This window comes from Temnothorax nylanderi, unplaced genomic scaffold, assembly GCF_030848795.1.
Source record: "Temnothorax nylanderi isolate EJ_2023f unplaced genomic scaffold, tnyl_v1.0 TNYL_tig0151_pilon, whole genome shotgun sequence".
NCBI lineage: Eukaryota > Metazoa > Arthropoda > Insecta > Hymenoptera > Formicidae > Temnothorax > Temnothorax nylanderi.
This window is the reverse complement of record NW_027249213.1, coordinates 125,183-143,735: the sequence shown is the minus strand read 5'-3', so window position 1 is coordinate 143,735 and position 18,553 is coordinate 125,183. Positions and strand designations below refer to the sequence as shown.

The following is an 18,553-nucleotide window of genomic DNA, read 5'->3' as shown; positions in this document are numbered from 1 at the left end:
ACATTTAAATATAATTTAATAATCTTTCTATTTAAAGATTACAATGCCCCCCGACTGCAACATAATTATATCAGATATTTTAATTATGCGCGACGCAATTTATATATGTCTAGGTTCTAATTAGATTTCGCATCCTAACTTTATGGCCTATCTAACGATAACGGCTAGATTAACGTTTATTAGTGGAACGTGCCGAAATTGCTTCATGATCATTGTCATTGCCAGCGTGTTTGCTGATACGAAGCACACGATCGCGCGAATGCCAGAATTTTGATGATATTCTATTGGAGAATCAGTATACGTAAACAGTCTCATTTTTATCGAGACTAGCACCACAGACGCGCGCTTCGCGCGCGCTATTTAGCTTTAACATTATGCTATTACTATTACACTATTAATTTCTTGATACACACAACTGTCAAAATATACGATGACAGCTGCAAATGAAGTAAGCGCAGCGAGAAAACCAATCAGCATCGCGGAAAAGCGGCAACAATAAATTCGACTATCGACTTAACATGCCTTTTTTTAGAAAGGATAAAAGCCTCGTTAACTTGATTGCACTATCCAGCTCCAAATTTGCATAGGTTAAATATTGATTATAACACACACGCGAATGGGATTCAAAAATTGCTGATTTTCTATCAATATTATTTCTTATATTTTGTGTACAACATGATTTTCGCGAAAATTAAACATTGTTAGCATTCTCGCAAACAAAGTCGATTTCCGAGTTGGATTTGGAATAGTTCGTTGCGATGGTAACTCATATATTTCATTTGATAAACACTCACTAATTGGCTTTGCGACTTACAATTAGTGTAACATCAATTATTTCGTTTGCATATCGTATAAATGATTTGGATTTTCATGCGCATTTTCAAGTTGCATGTAAACCCACGTGTAATTATTACTCGACAAAGAATAGCAAGGGAGACTCCGATTTTTTTCTCATTGTTTATAATTAATTTCAGTTGAAGCGGTTTTTACCTGCAGTACATGAATACTCGCAGCAGCTTCCTTCTATATTTTTCGTGCATTTTACACGCCAAGCGTGCCGTAATTTATTTAGGGCAGGGCGGGTGGAGGGTTTTTCATCGGGATATGCGTGTTTCAAGCGATAAGCGAGTGAGCGCAAGCATATTTTCGACCATAATATTATGTCGGATAAAATTTGAGTAAACCTGCCGCGATCGGTGGAATTTGCTCGTTAAATTCCAATCGCGCCTGCCTGCGTTCGTGGCCCGAGGACGGGCCGGAAATCAGTTTCGTAAACAACGGGGCATGGTAAAAAAAAATAGGTAACATTGTTTTGGATCGAGCCGAGATTGATGGGTATCGCATCGGTTTGCGCAACGACGGTTGTATTTCTCGTTGCGTATCTGCATCGGCAGAGGTCATCATTCCGACGTTTCCGGTTATATTTTTACGTTCCGGTAAAAATAGCGAGAAATGCCACGGTGCGCCCTAGAGACAAGATTAATAGTTACATATCAACAGGGAGATTTAAAAATCTAGGCGAAAAATATCGATTAATGAGGAAAATATTTAATGTAATTGGAGTATTGGCAACGATATCTTAAAAGGCAGCTGTTTGTATAAAAATAGGTTCCTCCCTCCGCTAATCTTCTAGGGAGTGCATGTTTAAACGGCATTAAAAAAAATATTTAATTTTTTACTTCTCTTTTTGCGATGTTTCAAGAACCTCTTGGGTCTTTATGTTATTTGAGTGTGGCCATAAAATCCATCAGAGAGGTACATTTACGCGGACAACGGTTAAAGGCTCGTCTCTCTTTATGCCCGATTGTCTGGAACAATTTCGCCCTCCGTGTTTAATCTCGCAACTCGTTTGCATTTATGCAGCACTCGGCCAGGTGATGCTGTACGTCGACGGCATGAACGGGGTGATGGAACATGGGCAGACGGTGGAATGGTTGTATACGTTAATTGCTAGTCGTTTTCGGCTGGTGGTGAAGACGGCGTTGAAACTACTGCTCGTGTTTGTGGAATACGTGGAAACAAACAGCCTGCTGTTGGTCAGGGCTGTGAGGGCGGTCGATCAGGCCAGGGGCGTGGTACCGTGGATTAACGTGATGAAACTCCTGAAGGATTATGACGCCGCTGACACGGAGTTGCTTATATACGCAACGACTTTGATCAACAAGTGTTTGAATGGTATCCCCGATCAAGACACGTACTACGATCAAGTGGACTGCCTCGAGGAACAGGGTATGGAGGGCGTTATTCAGAGGTACATGTCGAAACAGGGCACGGATCTTGACCTGCTCAGACAGTTTCAAATCTACGAAGCGGTGTTGCATCACGAAGACGGCGACAGGGGTTCGCCTATACGTCAATTGGATGACAATATAAGGTAGGTGATATCGTAATTTGCCATGGAACGTATAATATTATGTAATAAGACCAAAGTAAGTAATTTTTACTTTGCCAGTGAATAAGTAACAGTAAAGATTTTTTATTCGATATAATTGGACATCTTTATAATCGACAATACGATCATTGATGTAATAAGATTCCTTCTCTTTCATCCGTATTTAAATTAATTAATATATAATTTTCTGAAATGTTGTGTGATCTGTAGAAGAAAAAGGAAAGAGATCTTGCAATTAGATGCATATATTTTTACAAACATTCTATTTCATTTGATTAAAATGTTTCTGATTCGATATTTCTGATTCACTGCGTAGGAAAACTTTACGAAATCGGAAGTCTCTAGTGGATTCTCACGAACGGCGAAAGTCTCGGAGGCATTCAACGGGTAACTCGCCCCTATCAATGTCTTTGAATGCACGGCTGAGTCCACGGCTAAATCATTCGCTGGGTGTGAGCGCGCTGAATAACACCTTAAATTCGAACCTGCCAGATGATGACGACGAATCAAGTAGTTCTCAAAGTTCCCAGGGTCATCTGGGTGAAGTCCAGCTCAACGGCAGTTATAAAGAAAATAAAGGTAATTATCTATTTTTCTTTATTACCTAAAATTTTTATCTTGCAAATTTAAACGAGAATATATCCTAAGTTTCTCCTAAATTTGTTAGCAATTTTATTGCATTGATGAACTTTAATGCCTATAGGCTAAGATTTTCGTGTTGTAAAAATCACGGACTGAGATCGTATGATTTTTTCTTTGTACATTTCATTGAAAATACAATACACGATTAGCATAAATGCTTTATCAAATCTTTAAAAATGTCATATATAGACTGAATATGACTTGATAGATTGATTACGTTGTTATAAAGTACATATCTAATCTGTCAGTGTTCTTTTTGAATTTCGGTCAATTAAATGTGTTTATATTAACAAAAAAATTTTTTTTATAATTTTTATACACAATAATTAATAGAAGCAAAATTTAACTTACTGGAGAAAATATGGTTTCATATGTTTTAGTGGATGTTGGTGTTACACCAGCGCTAAGACGGCGAAGAGAACGCGCGGAGAGACAGAGGAGTTTTATTAGAGAGCAACAAGAGGCTACTGCAAACATGAGAGCTTCGCTTGGTCACACCGATGATCAGGAAAGTGAGTACTTACGGATCATTTAAAATATTTTTTATTATTCACAAACATAATTTATTTTATTTCTAATTAAATCTCCGATTATCAAAAATAATATGACTTACATTCTCAACAAGATAAATCTTGTTATCATATAATTTTACACTTGATATATCTATTCACAAATAAATGAGCTAAAAATATGTTATACTAAATGTGTGTGCCGTTAAATCTTTCTTGAAATAGACGGACTTAATAGATCATTTGCTTCCTTACTATTCGCATTTCTTTTTAAAACGACGTGCATTGAGAAGAAATTCTATCGTTACAATAAATACTTTTAACCTTCTCCTATTAAAGGTCAGTTCGCAACAAACAGTCTGCGATATACGAACGGTACCTCTTATGAGAGGAACGCTGATTCTCCTTCGAACAAGTTGTCCAGAACGAATAGCAGAAAAGACTTGACGCCCTTGATGAATGCCGCGAACAAGCTCGACTCGGAGGAGAAGAAGCCATGGTACGGCAAAAGTCCCAACGAAGGTGTCGAGTACAACGAGAGTAATCACACCGACGAAGACGAAGATCGTCGAGTGGTTCTACAGCTTAAGAGGGAAGGAACCGTCAAGGATCTCACTCAGAAGTTGGCAGCACAGAATCTTATACCTAGCAGTCCCGTGGAAGAGAAAGTTTCCAGGTAATTTCGGGAAAGACGCAGCCTTTATTTAAAATGCATGCTGCTCGATTGATTTATCCTCTGCATCTCGCTTCTATATTCGCTTCTGTATTTACGAAACTTTAGAATGCAAACTTTTTATTAACCAACATTATAAGAAGACATAAAAAAGTCTCGAAATTAATCAAATTCTAAAAAATTATTAATAAGAGAATAAGAACGAAATTAATAAAAGATAAAACGCGTATAAACAAGTATAACTTTTTTTTATTAATATATAAATTACCTTCATCGTTATTTGTGTATATCATGCATTCCAAACATAATTAATTGTTAGCACACTCAGTTATTAACAATTTAATTGTCTGTATTTTACTAAAAAACTTTCTTTATTAAATGTGAAATATAAATTATATAAATATAAATGTGTTTGAACACAAAAATTGGTTCGAATTTTATGACAAGTTAAAGTGAAAAATAACATATTAGGATAGCGTGAGATATTAACAATAGCAATGATACTCGAAGGCTAAAGAAGTCTGAACTTTGTACTTTATTGTTAGTCGGAAATTCTACCGAGTTAATTTTATACGGAATATTGCGAGAATAGAGCGTTTAATATAGTTACTTCTTTGTTGGATACGAAACTTTTAACAAATTGATAAATAACTTTACGTTTTGACTTTTGTCATAAAACAGTCTTTAAAAGTACCTTAAAATGAATAATTGATAAATCATATTACTGCAAGGTGCATAGTGCATACTACTTTACATATTATAATATGATATTAATAATTAAATTTATTAGAGGCAAAATTAATTGGAATATTTTTGAAAAAATGGAATTATATAGCAATACCTACACTACACACACACACACACACACACACACACACACACACACACACACACACACACACACACATTTAACTTCAATAATTTCGTTGTGATAATTTGCCCAAATAATTTCCATTTTTGGATATTACAAATACATAAAAGTTTATATTGTCAAAATTGTCAGAATTCAATATAGAGATTGTTTTCGTGTTTAACATTAAAATTTAAAGCCACGATAATTATATTGGCTTTAATTTGTATATATAACATGAAATTAATGTAATTAAAGTAATTTAGTAACTCAACAATACAACAATTAAATCGGTAAATGTATCAATGTTATTCGATTTTAATAGCTCATCTAAATGTATCTTTCTCTTTCTATTTTATGCTGTAATATATACTGTCAGCGTTGATTACATAAAATAATAATATTAACAATTATAATAATATTAGCATATGTATAATTTTAGCAATTTTTACGTATGTCTTTAGGATAGGAGATATGAGCGGATTAATCTCAAAGGCAAAGGAAGGTTTAGCGAAGTCAAAGTCAAAGGCGGATGTACTGAAGTCGCCAACCGGCGATAATCTGCCCAAATTGCAAGAAACGAAAAAGTCTGAGAACGAGCTGCACTGGGAGGAACTGGTAAAGAAACTGAAGAGACCATTGGCGCTTTGCGACTTGGATTTCACCGATCTGAATTCTGAGGATGAGATCGACGTGTTGGGATCAGCTAACGTGACGAATGGTGTGCCACCACCGCCACCGCCGATGGCACCACCGATGGCACCGTTAAATGGAGACGCTTTGGCACCTCCACCACCGCCGCTGGGGGCGAGATTGCCACCGCCTCTTCCTCAGGGTCCGCCGCTGCCGTTCGGTGTCAGCTTGAAGATGTCGAGGCCGCTGCCGCTAGCTAACGAGACCAGCAACACTCCGAAGAGCCCGCCGTCGTTGCTCGCGAAGAAAAGCAAGAAGACGGTGAAACTGTTCTGGAAGGAGGTACGAGACGATCCCAACATTCTTGCGCGACTCGACAAACACAAGATGATCTGGGACGAACTGATGCCCGTGGCCGTTGACACTCAGAAGCTCGAGCACCTTTTCGAGAGTCGCGCTAAGGATCTCATCACCAAGGTGAGTGGTCTTCACGTACGACTTCTTTTACGCAGATCGTGTCGTTTTCGTTATACGAGTGCAACGAACCGCGAATTTCACCGTTTCGAGCGGATGGCTGGCTGAAGGAAACTGCATAAAGAGCGATGCTCGTTTAAACGAGATCTATCCTCGGCTGCTTCTCGCAATGTATACCTACATTTTGTAGTTTCCTGTAATACGATATTCTCCAAAATTTTTAACGAGATGAAAATAGAAGCCATATTTCGCTACGTTATATGTTTATTTTTACTATGTTCTTTTTATACAAGCTTTACTGATCGCGTCCAGATAATAATAGCGTTTCCAACTAGGTAGACTAGTTTGAAAAGAAATTCTCAAAGAAAGACTGATGACATTTAATGACATATTAGGAAATTATTATTTGTAGTTTTCAATCCACTTTTTACTTAGCTTTGTATTAATTTGTTTGTATAGTACTAGTCATTTTGTGAATCGTTAATTCTTCTGTACAAAAAGCAAATATTCGATTTTGATTTATGCAAGATTGTTACAAGACCTTTTCACGGAACTAAAATTCCAATATGCACACAAAGCATATACCTCGTCTAATCTTGTGTACATAAACGCTGCTGTTGATCCAGTAGGTTGGGGTTGCTACACGTTTAAAGGGGATAACATCTTTCTATCGCGTCTGTTTGACGCTTATAGGTTTAATAGTGTTCAAAATAAGAAGAAATTACCGTTTATTTATAATTAATAATGTGAAATTGTAAATTGATATAGTTATGTGATAACAAAATCTGATTTATTTTTATTTTTTTGTATTGGTCGTATCGATGTAAAAAGACTAGTTACATCCATAACTTTCCAATTAAATATATTTTTTAGAAAAATAAAATTTTATATTACTTTTAATATTAATTAACGATAAATATTATTTTATTTTTACAATATTAGAGGTAAAGCTTATTTCATATACTCCAATATGTTAATATTAATTTTTATAAATCTGTGACCGAACTAATCAAATACCGCCATTTATTTGATCAATTCTGGATCATAGTCGTTTCGATATACGATTTAGTAATGATTTCTCCGTGACGGATAATGGATGAAACTTGATAGTATTAATAAACAATTTTTTTATTATTATTTCTTTTATTATATAAGTATTTTTATGAATTGATCTTATTTTAAATTACATTTTTTATTGTGTTCAAGCAGCATTAAACAATATTTTTGGTCTTAAATTTGAAAAATATAAATTTTTGAAATAGGTGTTATTTTAAAGATAATAGTTCAAGTATTCCTTTTTCACTGAAACTCTATGGATCTCAAGCTTATAATTATATTAATCAGATTACCAAAGATTTGGATTTTAAGCTTATTACGTTAATCAAATAAGCGCTACAGATATAAAAGAAAATAGCGCTTGAGATGAATATATAATACATGAATATATAATACACTAGCTTTCATCTATCTTATCATAGTATTGTTGTTATAAATTATGCTCTACATATTTTAATTATACAGCATTGCAGTTGTTGAAATTTTATTTCTATTCTGTTATTTTTATAAAAGTAATCGCAATCATGTGGGCTTTAAAAAAAGACGACGAGATCATCTTAGCTTATTCACTCACGATTTATTTTGTGTACTTGTCAACTGTAAAAAATTAAAGAAGGAAATTAATTGGAACGAATATTTTAGAAATGTAAACAACTTTTGGAACGTTATAAACTGTAATAAGAATTACATATAGTAATATAAACATAAAGTAATAATACATGTATCGATTTTTGCAAGATTTCTCTGTCTTCTCTTGTGATTAAATTTATATAATTATTAAAATGAGCAATTTTTAATCTTGTTATACAATATATATTTAATTTATGGCTTTATTTCAACTACTTTTGAATACATTAGATTTTCTTAAAACTAAGTGTATTCAATCATTTTATAGCAATTTTGAGAGAAACGATAAAATATCTATATGTGATAGAAGAATTAATATACGTTATCATATACATAATTTACAAAACGATTTTACACATACACATACGCGCGCGTACGCGCACTGCGCGCTAGAAAATAACAAAAATTTCTCACTGGCATTGTGCCGAAGCATTGCAATCGAGTAGAGAATATCGTCGTTAATTACCGCAGTAATTAAACAGCGCGGGTATATTGGTTTCCTCTCACCTGTATTTCGCGTCTGTGTACAACTAAATCGCAGCAAGAGGTATGGCAGAGAGACTGCGACTGGGTTGCGCGTATTTTTCAAGCGTTACTGAAAGCTGCCGCATTATTTCTCCGTTCCGGTTGTTTCCGACACCGGCTCTTTCTCGCCCTTTGAACCCGCTTAGCACACCGATAATTACAGTCGACCTACGCTCATAAAAAGCAATGAAAAAGTGGCCGCGTGCCAAGAAAATCGCGAATCCGTTAGCGATGAAACAAAGATGTAAACGGAACAAGAGGTACAAAAGGAAAACTCGTCTTCGACGCAAATAGTGACGTTGTGTACAGTTGCTTGCACTTGTTCCATAAGGTCGTAATGAATGCCACATATTCAGAACTAATAAGAAGAAAAGTCGGAAAAATCGGTGCACAAAGTGCGCCAAAAAGATAATAATCATTGTAAAAAGCAACAAGATATCAACTTAAGAAATTATGATGTAATATTAAAAATTTTGTTGAATTTGTTATGATTTAATCTTATGAATTAATTACTATTGCTTTTTCGTCATTTATTTTTTACTCTTGCTTTAAAATTAAATCGATGTCCTGATTTAATTCTTGGCCTTTTCTTAGAAAAACGAAAATAAGTGATGTTATAAGTGTTGACTTTGTTATTAAGCCATTCTACAATTCTTATTTTATACATAACTTATAGATAAATTTTATTCTTAATATGACTTTGTGCCTCCAATATTATTTTTAAAATATGAACAACAAGTTAAAGAATATTTCAAATTTTCATCTTTCTTTCTGCATAAAAACGATGCCAAAATTTTGCTTGTACTAGCGTCTATGAATGCACAGATATATTAATCTCTTATTATATTACATAATTTCAAAAATATATTTATGTCAACCCTACATTTTCGTAAAGAAAAATGTGAAATAAGAAACTTAAGCAAACTTTGATTCGTATTGACTTTCGCTCAAGCTTTGTGCTCCGCCACGAATGTATGTAATTATCGAATAAGCGCTGTACAATAACGTCGGCTAATTTAATAACGTGGCTAACCGTATCGCGTGAGGATAACGGTTATGATAACGATCATGAATAGCGATTACGACGACGCGGCGGATAATAGTAGGGGTGGTGGTAGTGATGATGGTTTATTGCAATACGACTAATTTTCTTCTTATATTCTTGGCAATGTTGTTGGTGCTCGCACGAAAAAAAAAATGAACGAAATGGCATGCTGGAATTTTACAGGAGGTGAGTCTTAATTCCTTAACTTTCGGCGTGGTTTTGTTGTTCGTTAATATAAATGCATGCATTCGGAACGATGCATTTTCTCACGAGTGCTGGTGCGATCAATCTCATGCTGACAGTAATGCACAATTAATAAATACTTTGCAGAAGATATTTCTTTTTTTAAAAGACCGCTACATTGTAAATCGTTATAAATCTTATTTGTGTTTGTTATTTTCTACCGTAATTGGTCAATTTGTTGGGGATTATTAGTAAGGGATGTTGCTTCTAACGTTGTGACAATAGTGTAATTGTATTGATAATTACAATCGTCGCTATCGTTTTACTACTACCTATATCAACTTTTAGTAAGGCATATAAAGCGTTTTGCTGAGTTGCAAGTATTATGTTGTTTGCTCCGTTTTAAAAACCCAATGCACAAGAGATTTTTACCCTGTATCTTCCAATTCTTACGTGATTTTCATTAAACTGATTTATAATTTAAAAAGTTAAATATCCATATATTAAAGTAACACGTTCTCAGTCTAACATTTATCTCGGTCAATATAAAATGTTCTAAAAATTATTTTTTAAAACATTTTATTTTCTGGCATACTTTTATTTGAGATATTATTTCAAATTCTCTCCTATATTATGATACTTTTTTGCTATTTTTATTTATATTTAGTCTACATAAAAACGTTTACATAAAAAATTGATTTGCATTGGACATTATGCGGATATACATTTTTTGTAATATTTTTGAAAGAAGTGGAAAGAAGGTTGAGTTCATGATGGATAGTTTTATGATCTTATATTGCGTGATAGCTTTTGCATCTATTGGACACTGTTTGGTGAGCCGTCATTTGCAGTCAGATAATTTTGATAGAGAACGTCTAATCGTCGTCCATATACGTATAGTGGATTAAAAAAGTTTTTGCACACCCAGTTTTCTTACAATAACTTTATTCGAAGGAATAATACATAAGTACGAATTGTGTCTATAAGTAATTTATTACATACAGTATATGTAATAAGTTACTTATAGACACAATTGTAAATTATGTATTATTCTTTCGAATAAAGTTATTGTAAGAAAACTGCGTGTGCAAATACTTTTTTCATCTACTGTATATGTCTCCACTTGCAATCAAAAGAATGGCTACATTTATTCCATTCTAGTGGCGTTTTCAATGTATCCTACCACTATGTTTTCACGAAATTGTGTGATATGGTCGAATGTTTTGTAACTTTTGGTGTGTTTTTATAGCGGAGTATTTGTTGCACGGTAAAAAATACTAATCGTACCGCAATAACTTCAAGTGCTACGAAGTAATAACGATGAGAGTGTCGAGGTTGTATACCGCGCGCAAATGTTTCGATATAACTGAAAATTTTTCGTTTGTTGTTGGCAAACAGAAGCAGCAGGAGATGAACAAGAACAAGGAGATTATCGTGCTGAATCATAAAAGATCGAACGCTATCAACATTGGTATGACGAAACTGCCGCCTCCGAGATCCATCAAAACTGCGATTTTAAAAATGGATGCTACCATTATGAACAGAGAGGGTATCGAGGTGAGAATATAGCATATTTTTTCATTTTTTACCTTTGTATTTCTATTTTCCAATAAAATTTATGAAAACGCTCAAAAATAAAAAATTAAAAAATATTTCTTATATTTTTGTACGTAATATAGATTCTGGGAAAAAATGCGAGCATATACAGTGTGTTTCGATAGTTTTGATATAATTCCATTTTTTAATAAAATGGAAATAATTAAAAAATTATTGCAATAATTAATTATCATTGTTTCTTACTATTTGTTTATTTGAAAATTTTTCTACTTAACGTATATTTTTAATCGATTTTTCAACTTTTATTCGCATGAATCATATCGATTCCGCTTTAATTTACTGGTTGAAAAAATTTTCTAAATTTCTGTTGACTGTCAATCCTGAGGTTTATTTGAAAAGCACTCACATATTCTAGTTTCCAAGTTTATTCTAATAAATACGGCGTTTTCCTTTGTTTGATTTTATTCTAATTTCTCTAATTTCGAATTGACTCCTTTTCTTCGTTCGTTTCCCTCCTTGTCCCGAAATCATCCCAACAGAAACTTCTGACGATGCTACCCACTAAAGAAGAAAAGTCCAGGATACAAGAGGCGCAGGCCGCCAATCCTGACCTTCCTTTAGGATCGGCCGAACAGTTCCTTCTGACTTTGACCTCCATCTCAGAACTGCCAGCAAGGCTGAAGCTGTGGGCATTTAAACTAGACTTCGAAAACTCTGAAAAAGTAAGTCTTAATATTACATTATGTATCTTTCAATAAATACACAATTTAACAGTAAACTTTTCTATATCCTAATTTTGAATCGATTTTGTACATAAATTATTTTCGATAACAGAATTTAATACTCCACTGTCGATAATTTCATAATCAAGCATCTCTTAAATGAAATAATATGTTATTATTTATTGATTATTTGATCAAGAAAAATGTACATTTGCTCGAGAATTTCAATTAACAATAATATGGTAAGAAATATCAACTTATCAATAGAAGAACATTATAACTTAACATTTATAACTTCAACTCTTTTTAAAGTTGAGTAGAATAGACTATAAATTCTTTTTTTATTTCCCTCTCTAAATAAAACTTAATTTATTAAAAGAAACACACTTGCGCGAATAATATCCTAGACGTATAACTGTATTGTACATATTTTGATTTGAAGTAAATGTCGTCTCGCGAGTTGAATACTACTAATGTATAGTAATATTAAAAATTGGCTCCTTATATTTCTTTTCTGTTTTGTTCCTTTTGACTTCGCGCGCGGATTTCATTGCGAGTATCAAGTCGACGAAAAGGAATGTTAGCAATGTAAGAGAGGAAGTCAGCAGGTAGAAGAGCGTTCTCGGCGCATTTCTTCGACGACAAAATGGCAAATTCCGATATTGTCCCCGAACTAAGAGAGGTCACCCGACGACCTAACTTCCTTGGCATCGCTCGACTGTAGCTGAAGCGCGAAATAGTTCGCGCCGGGAAATCCGATTCTTTTTATATCCACTTGTATGATCGGAATGTGAGATACACCATTTTTCAATCAAATCAATTAATTCAGAAATGCGTACAAAAATTGATAAAAAGTTAAAAGAAAGAAGAATTTTTGGATCAGAATTGTTACAGAGATAAATCACGAAAATGGCAAACGTTGAATTTAAAATTGAAATAATCAAACTATGCTTTCGCATAGTTTCACTTTTATGCTTATGAATTATATGGATTAAATACATAGATTAATTACTATTTTTTTTCCATGAAACATATGTGTTGCAAAAATTTAAATAAAAATAATTTTCTTTTTTTTTCGTTTCTGGTTAAAATGCAATAATAATTAATCCACGAGATGACGATCTCTTCAAACCGCAATGCAACAATGAGACGCGTGGTCATGAAAATCGATACAATTACGAGAAATCGCGAGATGAGGAAATAAATGCGGGGCGATTTTTGTGATTTCCAGGAAATCGCGGATCCTTTGATGGATTTGAAACAGGGTATGGAGACCTTGCGAATGAATAAAACGTTCCGTGGGATTCTGAGCACGCTTCTTTCGATTGGGATATTCCTCAACGGAAATGAGGTGGGTATTGAATGCCAGCCAAATGATATCCACTTAATCCGTCTGTCTCGCAACACGGCGAGAGATCGTATAATAGCGGTCCGAAATTTGACGATATCGATAATTTAGTTCTAACTGCTGGTTGAGCAGGATGCTTTTCATGCCACTTGGCTGGCTGCCGACACACTTTTCCGAAAACAATCTCCGGTTTAATACGGGGTTTCGCTGCAATCACGGCCCGCTATTTATCCTCGGAACAGCGCCGGAATTTTCGAAAGTTTTGACGGAATATCCACTATATTAAAAAAGTTCGAATGTATTTTCCGGCAGCTAGACTTGCATCAAATTAATTTCCGAGCGACGCAGTTATTTCATAGAAATTTCTATTGTAATATATAATATATGTTTGTATATAATATGTAAATACATAAATAAATCTAAATATTTACAAACGTCAAAATGAGACGCGCGATTTTCACGACGGATGCGTATTGTCACGATGTGAAGGTTTCATCCTTTTTCAGGTGAAGGGCTTTCAACTAGAATACCTCGTCAAAGTACCTGAAGTGAAGGATACGGTTCACAAGCACTCGCTGCTTCATCATCTTTGCCACATGGTGATGGAGAAGTTTCCGGATTCTACAGACCTCTATTCCGAGGTGAGAGTCAGTTAATACGATCAAAAGTCGAGAAAACTTTACTCTTCGTCATGATATCGTGGTAGTACTATTGTGTATTTGTGAAATTGAAACTAAATTTATTTGCTTGTGTCTCCATAACTTTTTCATTGGAATTTTATTCTTTCCCGTCGCCTACGTCACATCAGTAATTTGGAATCTATGTAGACTAAATTATTTTTGGAATTCTTTTACTATTGATTCTGATTTATTTTATCAATGCAGACAATGATAGCTTCGATTGTACTGTGTGCATTTTTTCAATGAGTATTTTTTTCTCCATACTTATTGATGATAATTTTTTAGTAGATAATATCTCTCAAAGATTAATGACATAGCTTTGGAAAGAAAAAATAGATCAGAAGATATAAAATTAATTAAAGAAAATTCCAAGATAGAAAATAGAAATAAAATAGAAACAATTGCAAACAGTTGGATATTTTTCATAATTTACATGAATATTATAATCCTATAAACACACGACACTTTTTATAAGTATAATAAAGTTGTTTTTAAAAAGATAATATAAAAGGATAAAGCAAAGAAAGAAAGTTACTTTTGTATCTCTCTCAGATAAATTGTTAAACTCCTCGTACATTTCTTGAAGACAATTGGAATAGCTTCCTCGGCACCGCCAACGCGGTTCTGCTTTCAGATTGGCGCGGTAACGAGAGCCTCGAAAATCGATTTCGACGAGCTGGCGGCGAACATCGCGAAACTCGAGAACGAGTGCAAAGCGTCTTGGGACCATCTCAAGCTCATTGCGAAGCACGATGGTTCTACTATGATGAAGGTCAAGTGAGTATAATTCCCGCTGAGTTTCTCAGCCCCCGAACCAATTTCCGAGATTCTCTCTCTCTCCCCCTCTTTCCCTTATCTCTCTCTCTCTCTCTCTCTCTCTCATTCTGCCCCTTTCTGCAAATCTTCCTGAGTGTTCGCGTTTAAAAAGTCCCGAGTGGCTTCGATAAATTCGGGATAGAGTTTTTTTTCCGGTGAAACTGGCTGCCGTCCAAGTGGAGCCCCCATTAATTACCGAATGGACATTTTCTCCTCCCTCGAGTCTTCCTCTTTCCATTCGTTCTTTCTGCCGACAATCATTCACTGCACCTTGCATTCTCCCATAGATCTACCTTTTTATTTTTTGTATCATTTTTAATTAATTTTTATCTTTTAAACACACATATACATACACATTTCTAGTTTATATTTTATTTTATAATTGAAGCAATTTATTAGAATTATTAAAAGTTTTACATGTTCCACAATTACTCGCTGAAATATATTCTTTTGAAAAATACATCGTTCTGTTTTTATATCGTAGAATGTCTGATTTCCTTGCCGATTGCGCCGAAAGGATAATCGTCTTAGACATCGTGCACAGACGTATCATAAACCGTTTCCGCAAATTCATTCTGTGGCTCGGTATACCATTGCATAGGGTACAAGACACAAAGCCAAACGAGTTTTGTAGGATTGTGTCCGAATTTGCTCTGGAGTACAGGACCACCAGGGAACGAGTGATACAGCAGCTCGAGAAGAAAGCCAATCATCGAGAACGCAATAAGACCAGAGGAAAGATGATAACAGAGGTAAACTATTTTCGTTTTGTATCTTTCGTTGAAAATATCATAACAAAATTCATGAACTAAATTTATATACTTATATCGGATTAGATTAGTCACCATTCATTGGTATTAATAGCAGTGTCAATATTAATTAGATTAGAATAAAGTGTCAACTAAATTTTTTCCCTTATGATTTTTATATTTGCAATTTTGTGATATAAATATAAGTACTATGAAAAATTATTTTTTGATATTGTGTTTATATTCGGATAAAGCTATTTAAATTATTTTTGCTTTTATGGTATATTACTCTCATAAGATTTTGCGCGCATCTTTCGCAAGTTTACTGTAAAATCTTGATGTTGTTCTTATTACAGGTCGGCAAGTTTCGTACAAAAGAGGATCGAGCGGACGCGGAACTCAGACAACTACTTGGCAGTGACATTTCAGACGTCGAGAGTATCCATGGTACTTTACCATGGAGAAGACAGAAGAAAGACGGTAAGTTTTAATCTTTTTCCTAGATCTTGCTTCTTCCCATTTTAGCGCACTATATTTTTATATTAGTTTATTTCTTGGGTAAAGAATTTTGCCTAATAAATATGCAGTAAATAATATCTTTTATTCTATCTATCTACACAATTAATAACGATAAGTAATTTAAGTTGAAAATTATTTGAAATGCAGAATGTTGCACAATATAAATGTTTTATGTTTTCTAAAATATTTAGCAATCCATTATGCTCCATTACATAACATAATATAATAAACGCAATAGTATAGAGACAAAATTATTTCGACTTGTTTCTACAAATACAAATAACTTGAACGATTTATAATACATCAATTTCTTTCTTAACAAATAATTGATTTAAATATTGTGCCATTTATACGCATTACATTTTCCTGCTTTACAGATTGTTTGATTTCCATGGAATAAATTGCAGAAATTTTACTTTTTTTTTAAATCTTTATATTGTTATTAAATTTTTTGCCATTAAAAATAGTTTTTCAGTTAGTTGCTCAATTTTATTGTAATGTAAATTTAATTTGAATTTTTATTGGCAATATATTTCAATGAAAGTATTCCGCATGATATACCAGTTATGTGCAAAATAATAGCACCGGCTGAAAAAAATGAAGAAAATTCTTTTTTACAAAATTCCATTTTTTCATTGTTACCTTTTTGTAATAATGAGATGAGATGTTTCTATTAATTGATGTATGTTACAAAATAAAATAAAGTAATTTTTAGTTGATTAGTTTAATTTAGAATTTTCTTTGTTTTTTTAGCCGGTGCTATTATTTTGCACATAACTGTACAACTAGAAAAAAATGCATGATTTCTTGGAATATTATATGCATAAGTATATATACATATATACCTACAAAATTACAATACAAATATTATGTACAAAATATACATATATATATTAATGTGTATTCATGAATCAAGTAAGAAATACAAGTTAAATGTTCTCATTTTCGCGATAGGAATGAGATTTTATCACACACACATATATCGTGAACGATCACGAGACGTAACATGACTGCAGTTTTCTAGCCCCTATTTAGCTTCGCTTTTAACTCGCGCGAAAATAACGCACTCTAAAAGACGACGGCCGCGTCGTCGGCTGTTTCCGTACCGCGGATAAGAACAAAGTGCGAGAATTTCTCTTCATCTCCGTAATGTTCCAGCTCGGCGGTGGCGGCGACGCGCGCGAGATAAATGTCGCCCTTAAGCAGCGGCTCTTGCAGGCAAGATTTAAGGATAGCGTCGGGTCATTTGACGACATTACCGGAAAACGAGAAGTAAATGCGTCGCCGTCTTTGTGATTGTACGGCGCGCGTTCGCGGACACTGTTCTTTTCTCCTTCCCGCCCGCCCCCTCCCTCCGTGTTTAGCCGAACGTGAAACTTACCGGCGCGCATAAGTCCCCGTTCGTTATCTTTATTGCCTTCGCACGGGGGACTTATTCGGCAAAAGTTTCTCTTTTACGCGACTCGGAATTTTCTCGCCCGAAATTCGCGATGATGTTCGAGATTGCGTATACCCGCCGTATCGTTAAGCCGTAAATGTAACTTGGCTGGTAAGTAGCATTATCATTCAGCTACAAGAAGCGTCAAGGTAGGACGCGTCTTCGACGGTGTGTTGCTTCATAAATTCCGTATTCATGAGAGAAAAATTTCAACTTGAGTGGAATTTTTGTTTTACTCACTCTTTATTGCGCTTTACGCGCGCTATATAAGATATGGTAACTTTGCCTCAAGAGGGCAGAATGTAAAAGTAGTTAACTTCCAGGGGGAATATTCGAAGCGACGTGGATATTATTCGAGTCGGCGCGAAGAAATATCGCGTAAATAACGGCTTCTAAGAAATTTATTCCTAGAATTTGTTGGAAAGAATTCTATTGGACTCGATGTTATAAGTTTTATCGTAATATTGTTCACGAACTTGTTATCTTCCGTGCTTTCTTCTTGCCAATTTTCTTTTCAGAAAAGTCTCCACCAACTTGCTGTATTGTATTTATTATTTATGAATAGATATTCAATGAATTAGAAAGTTAGCATTTCTTTTATGAAGAATATTTCAAATTGGCCCACTTCTAAAGTTAACTGCTGTTGGAATTTAGATTTTTATAATTGTATTCAATAAGTACCTATAATATAATCTCTCGGAAAATTAAATTTAGTATTTGATATATAGAGATCAATCACGTTCAATTAATTACAAAATAAAGTGATTGACAAAACTAGTATGTTTATAAATATATATGTTTTACAAATATATATATTTTAATTGTAGATCACTGAAAGCTCTACTTTTTCCGCAGTTAGGCATATCTTCTTCGATTGAATATTCGGAATATTGCTTCTGTTCCGTTATGATTATAATACTACAACAATATAATTCGATGTTGGATTTTGCATGATTCGAATATCCATTTTGAGTAACGGAGATTCATTGTTATGTACGATGAAAACTCGCGGCAAAGCCATCCTGGGAAGAATATCCAACAGGCGCGACTGACACATCCTGGATCTCGTAAGACGTACTATATTACATTGTAACCGCGGATCACCACTTCCCTGA

General features: G+C 34.2%; 1 protein-coding gene across 3 annotated transcripts in view; it reads left to right on the top strand.

Annotated features, from left to right (window-relative positions):
* Positions 1–18,553, top strand: part of Fhos (Formin homology 2 domain containing) — a 133,572-nt gene that overhangs the window by 104,135 nt on the left and 10,884 nt on the right. For all 3 annotated transcript variants that reach the window (XM_071714971.1, XM_071714972.1, XM_071714969.1), the window contains exons 6-17: positions 1,864–2,374; positions 2,709–2,971; positions 3,415–3,546; positions 3,883–4,219; positions 5,531–6,176; positions 11,008–11,166; positions 11,706–11,888; positions 13,120–13,239; positions 13,743–13,877; positions 14,551–14,693; positions 15,217–15,484; positions 15,838–15,961. In XM_071714971.1, the coding sequence (XP_071571072.1) occupies positions 1,864–2,374; positions 2,709–2,971; positions 3,415–3,546; positions 3,883–4,219; positions 5,531–6,176; positions 11,008–11,166; positions 11,706–11,888; positions 13,120–13,239; positions 13,743–13,877; positions 14,551–14,693; positions 15,217–15,484; positions 15,838–15,961 (3,021 nt within the window). The remainder of the gene's footprint in view (positions 1–1,863; positions 2,375–2,708; positions 2,972–3,414; positions 3,547–3,882; positions 4,220–5,530; positions 6,177–11,007; positions 11,167–11,705; positions 11,889–13,119; positions 13,240–13,742; positions 13,878–14,550; positions 14,694–15,216; positions 15,485–15,837; positions 15,962–18,553) is intronic.